This window comes from Phaeoacremonium minimum (genome assembly GCF_000392275.1).
Source record: "Phaeoacremonium minimum UCRPA7 unplaced genomic scaffold PA7_03_scaffold_183, whole genome shotgun sequence".
Taxonomy (NCBI): Eukaryota; Fungi; Ascomycota; class Sordariomycetes; order Togniniales; family Togniniaceae; genus Phaeoacremonium; species Phaeoacremonium minimum.
This window is the reverse complement of record NW_006921090.1, coordinates 75,181-81,180: the sequence shown is the minus strand read 5'-3', so window position 1 is coordinate 81,180 and position 6,000 is coordinate 75,181. Positions and strand designations below refer to the sequence as shown.

At 49.1% G+C, this 6,000-nt stretch overlaps 1 protein-coding gene across 1 annotated transcript; it reads left to right on the top strand.

The window, feature by feature from the left end:
- Positions 1-479: 479 nt before the first annotated feature.
- On the top strand, positions 480-3,170 carry UCRPA7_2646 (putative homocitrate synthase protein; the record flags this gene model as incomplete). The annotated part of the gene is made up of 14 exons (XM_007915227.1): positions 480-577; positions 632-685; positions 803-863; positions 915-962; positions 1,247-1,261; positions 1,312-1,357; positions 1,415-1,499; positions 1,549-1,590; positions 2,078-2,117; positions 2,573-2,603; positions 2,659-2,681; positions 2,732-2,772; positions 2,919-3,014; positions 3,068-3,170. The coding sequence occupies 14 exons, from the start codon at positions 480-482 to the stop codon at positions 3,168-3,170; spliced, it is 783 nt and encodes a 260-aa protein (XP_007913418.1).
- Between the last annotated feature and the right edge of the window lie 2,830 nt (positions 3,171-6,000).

The following is a 6,000-nucleotide window of genomic DNA, read 5'->3' as shown; positions in this document are numbered from 1 at the left end:
AGCGGTGTCCGGCAGTCGGAGCAGACAAATGACCCACAGTTGTATGTACTACCCGGTACCTAGATTTGTGTGGGGTACAGGGCCACATGTGGGATGTGGATGTACGGCCGTTTTGATTGGGTGTTAGTGGCTTAATTATGGGCCCCTCTACGTTACCAGTACTTCCGGCGTTCGGATTGGATTGCGCGCGCTAAGTTAATCACTGATGACTCTTAAAAAAAAAAAATTTCAGCACCTACATAAACAACCCTGGCGACCAGTCACCCACCTCCAGACATCACATCAAATCCACCACGATTATCTCCCCTCGAATTAAATCACATCAATTCAAATCAAACAAAACATAGTTCCTCAATCGACCTCCTCCACCACCAACCGGTAATTAGCGAGAGAGCTGGATTGTAGAGCTCGTCACGGAGCCGCCCCTCCACACCGTACCTACAGCTCCCCATCGTCGCTTGAGCGGCCTACTGCCGAACATGTCCCTCACCAGCAACAACACGTCGAATCCTTACTCGAGCATCAGCGACCTCCTCAGCAATGTGCGCAACTTCAAGATCATCGAGTCAACCCTGAGGTATGAGAAGAAGCAGAAGTCGAGCGCAGAGGACATCAATTGACCAGGATAAAGGGAGGGAGAGCAATTCGCCAATGCATTCTTCACAAGAGAAACTAAGATCAAGATGTATGTGGAAGGCGGAGTCTACGTCTTGGTTTCTACTCGCTAACGTGACGCCATCTTGCCCGTAGTGCGACAATGCTGTATGGTGCCTCGTTGCTCCTGCTGTTCGAACACCAATAGTAACCTGACCAGTTCGGAATTCGGCGTCGACTACATCGAGCTCACGAACCCCTGTGCCAGCGTAAATCATATCTGTTGCTTTCCGTTAGATCTCAGCGCTGACCAACTGCAGCCATCATCTCGCGCCGACTGCGAAGCCATCTGCAAGCTCGGCCTCAAGGTACGCATCAAGAATAATTACATTGAACAGACTGAAACGCGTACTAACGACACAACAGGCCAAAATTCTCACCCGTTCGTGAACTCCTTGTAGCTCTGGTTGTGGTCAATCTACTAACAGCCATGTCAGACACAAGATGTACTTTGGAAGTAAGTCGCACCCAAAAAGCACGACGTTGCAAAGACCTCAGATATGGATCGTAGTTGTAGCTAGCGATCGGAGGCCGGTCAATATGTCGACCCGTCAGTGCGTCCTTACATGTACGCGGCTAACATGTGCTCCAGGATGCCAAGGTTGCGGTATGCGCCTCTAAACCCGAATTTAACTGCACATGACTAAACCCCCCAAGTGTGACTGTGGAGTTGATGGTGTAGATGTTGTGATCGGAACGAGCCGTGAGTACATATACCCAGTGTATACCTCTCGTCCATGGACTGACTTGCAGGAATCAGAATTCCTCCGAGAGCATTCCCTCGGTGGCAAGGATATGACCGCCATTACCAAGCAGGCCATCGAGGTCATTGAGTATATCAAGAGGTATGCGTACCACTAATTTGGTCAGAAATGGGTGCTAACAGTTGCTCAGTCGAGGCTGCGAGGTTCGCTTCTCAAGTGAAGATTCTTTCCGGTGAGTGCGGTCTCATACGTCCCACCATGCCTATCCCTTTCATCGACGGATCAATTTATTCTGCTTGAAAAGACATGGCCTTTGCAGAGCCATGATGAGCAAGATCTAGAGGAGAGCGCAGGATGTTCATAAGCACACTGAGCTCTCTCTCCAAATGGGTCATTGGCTTATGAGTCTCTCGGTTGCCAGGCTGAACAAAGCGAGAGAAAGACTACATGACGTCCCCTCCTCCAAAGGCTTCGCTATTTGTGTCTGTCTTGGCGGTGTTTTGGGGGGGCTGGCCGACTACTCTCAGCAGTCTCGCTAACGTATAGAAAGGTCTGATCTGGTCGATTTGCTCTCAATCTACCGCGCAGTCAACAATATCGGCGTCAACAGAGTCGGCGTGGCAGATACCGTTGGTTGTGCTTCTCCACGACAGGTCTACGTAGGTGATAGTTATCATCTTCAACCTGCCCAGTGCTAACTACCCACAGGACCTAGTCAGGACCCTTCGAGGTGTTGTCTCGACCGATATCGAGGTTCATGTATGTGCTGCTGTGAATTTTCGCATGCCACTGTGGCTGATCTAGTACAGTTCCACGATGATACCGGCTGTGCTGTTGCGGTTCGTTACGTCTTCTGAAACCTACCCCGAGACGAGGAAACTGACCATTTCAAGAACTCATTCACTGCCCTTGAGGCTGGCGCTACACACGTTGACACATCTGTGCTCGGAATTGGTGAAAGAAATGGCATCTGCCCACTTGGGGCTCTCGTGCGTCAACCTTTTACTCTCTGGGAATCTGACCGTGGTCTGACTTGACGAAATCCCAGATGGCCAGAATGATGCCGACCAGCAGGGATTACGTTCTCTCGAAGTACAAGCTCCACCAACTTAGAGAAATTGAAGACTTCGTCGCAGATTGCGTTGAGGTACCTCACACCCAGCTTGCCTCTGCCGCAGCCTGTCTTGCAAGCTGTCAAGCTAACGGCGTCTTAGATCAACGTGCCATTCAACAACCCAATTACCGGTATGCCATTTGTTTTTCTGCTACAGCATTGCCGTTTTACTAACAAGAACCATAGGGTTTTGCGCATTTACGCACAAGGTATATACCACCTGTGAAGCCTGCTGGTTATCTGACTAACGAGATACTAGGCTGGTATCCATGCCAAGGCAATCCTTAACAATCCGTCCACGTATGAGATTCTCAAGCCTGAGGATTTTGGTCTATCAAGGCAAGTTACATCACTTGTTCCCCGCGTACTCAGAACTAATACCTGTGCAGATAGTAAGCTAAAAAAAGGATAATCCTGCAGCCTTGACACTAATCATCATATCGCAGTGTGCACTTCACATCTAGACTCGTGGGGTGGAATGCGATCAAGAGCAGGGTGGATCAACTTGGTCTGAAGATGACTGACGCCCAGGTTAAGGAATGGTAAGTTCTAGCCATTTCTTCTGGAATTCTAATTACTCACAGTTCCCTTGCAGTACGGCCAAGCTGAAGAGCATGGCTGATCTCAAGGTGATGACCCTTGACGACAGCGATGCCCTGATCAGAAGCTTTCATCTTGAGCTACAAAATGGAGCGTAGTCAAAATAGACTAGGAAACTTAGCTACACAAAAGTCATTCTCAGCGGGCCCAAGCAGGTTCATGTGAAGCACAGGGTGAATTTTCATGCTTGCGGGCAGTTCCAGTCTGTAGGCATGCGGGGACACAGCTTCCTGCACCTTCAGCAGTCCAATATTCTTCCAGTCCAGCTTCTTCTAGGGGCGTAATGTTTGTCAGTTCCAGGTGTCCAGCCACGCCAGATCAGTTTGGGCGGTACGTGCGCGCGGGTTGGCGTTTCTCGTTTGCTTGATTCTCGTATCGGGCTTGTGGAGCGGCGGATTCAGACTGCACGTAGTACTCATTGATCTGTCCCGTCATCTTCCGGCCGAAGCCTTCTGCATCTCGGCTTGCAGTGGTGTTGGCAGCAGGGCAGTCAGGCTCAGATATATTGCAGCTCTAACAGAAACCCTCAAGGCTTTGTTCGAGCCTTCATATAAAGTTTTTTTTCCCCAAAAGAACCCGTTCTAATTCGACTTGGCGAGGACATGCGCTTTATTCAGCCTCTAGGCACTGTTTGCGTGAACTTGATGGCTAGAGGGCGACTCTTCTTTAGAGATACTAATCTTATTCCCTCCCTTTTCTACCTCCTTTTCAGAATTGCCATATACAAGCCTAAACCATAGAGACATAAATAAAGGTGGGTGACAGGAAGGCACCAAATTTCGCAAAGCAGCTTCCTAGTTAGCCTTCATAATACACTTAAGCAAATAGGTCTTTTCCAGCTCGATGATAACTACTTTCGTCGTTTGCATACTCATAGGAACATTGGCATTTTGGCAAGAAGAGAACCAAAAGGCAGGTGGACTAACTCTTCACATAGACATTCCTTACTAGACACTCTCATAGGGCTGCTTCTTCCGTTTTGGTTTGGCGAGCCGCACTGCGTACCACGCCGTAATTATCATCAGTCAGCACGGCCATTGCCTAGGCAGTAGCTATGGCTTATCAAAAGAGTTGTAAATTGATTGCGTCCAGGAAAAAGTTGTCGCAATTGCTTGAAAGACTTTCAGGTATGAAAATGGCCAATGAGAGACGGCCCAGTAGCTTTTAGGCCAGGCTCGTGGCCATCACCGTCACAGCCATAGACTGCATAAGGAAGCCATAGACATGGCTTCCCGCCAATCTGCTAAAGACTGGTGATATGCAGCGTTTGCAGATGTGCCAGGGGCTTTGCATGATGTGGGTACTGTTAACACCAAGCGACCATGCGCCCCGCCAGGAGATGTACTTAAACTTGAAGCCATGCGCCAGCCAAAAACAGCAGTTCCAAACGACGGTACATGTAGTCTAGGTGGAGCATCCCTCCTGGCCCTCCTCGTTGCCCCTCCTTAGCTAATGCGGGGGTTGATTGAGTTATAGCGGACAAGCCATTGACCCACTTCCCGGACAATATACTTCCGGGCCTCTTCCGGCCGTTCGGCGACGGCCGGCTAGCTCTGTCATGCATTATCAATCTCCTTTCCCTCGATCCGGCTCCTATGAGGCCGATAGTAAGAAATGGAAGCCTCTAGCTACGAAGCGAATAGATCCGAATTTGGTCAAAGAAGTCGCGCAAGCGTTATTGAATGCAAAATATCCTCTTGTTTTCAAATCGGAAGTGTGGCTGCTGTGGCTAAAACTTGTTAAGTTCTGTGAGCGTAGGTACTGCTGTGCCGGTGAGTCAACACGTCCATCCAAATCCAAGCGCATTGAGCAGAGCTTTAGGAAGCTATGCCTAGTTACCTAATACAGTGTTCAGCAAGCTTAAATCACTTTGCGGTTGTTCGTAAACAATCGCACGGTCGTTGCGACGCACCACATTGCACTGGGCTGATAGCTTGAGGCGGTTGTACACGAATAAACTCTAGGCACATGACTGAGCCGTAGGATTCCGATGCTTCGGACTCCCCAAGTGAGATGGACTGGACCACTCAGCCATTCTCGCCTACCGTTCACTCAATACAAGAAATCTGCACCGCATGTCGAGCCTTCGAGGTGGTCGGCTTTTCCAATTGAGGACGGTCCCTTTCTGCAATTGTACAAGGCCACCGATATACGTACCGGGCTTCGGCGTGGAGTAACCCTGCTGAAGATCTCCGAATTCCGGCTGTGCCCCTTGCATGAATCATCCCTGCATTCTGTCTGTCCAGTCCTTCGGGATTTGGTTGGCCTGTCTTGATTGACGTAAGTCACTCCGTGATAATGGAAAAACAAACATGTTTGTCTCTGCGATACACCGGGACGGCCATGTCTACTAGCCAGTAGTAATACATATGGGAGCCCTGATTGATGACTCTCCGCCAATTAAAGACATGAGATTCTATACAGCAGTAAACCCACAGCAGTAGTGCCTTAAGTCGCGCTTTCTTGACATATTTTCTTGGAAAACCCCATTCATTCATACAGGCAAAATCAGATTTGTTACGACCTAATCCAACCAGCCATTCAATATATAATTTATATTGTGAGACATCCCGAGCATACTAAGATACTTGACATGAAGTGAAATCCTGGGCCAAAAAAAAAAAAAAAACAGATAACCACTAGTAGTACACTAATTTGCGGTTCTTTGCATCGTCATGCTGAGAGCATGCATCAAATAACACAATTGTTCAGTAGACGGCGGAAGAACAGCTCTAGACGGATACTTGCTCCTGGTGGCCTGTATGCATGTTTGCATCACTGCATCCGTCGACTGGATGGAGATCACAGGCGGTCTGTCCGGCTCGCCGCCGGAGACGGCAGTAGAGATGACTGGCCGCCCTCTGTCGAAGGCGATCCACCGTTGTGTCTCCAGCGACTCCTCCCCATCTAGTATGATATCTTGCACTC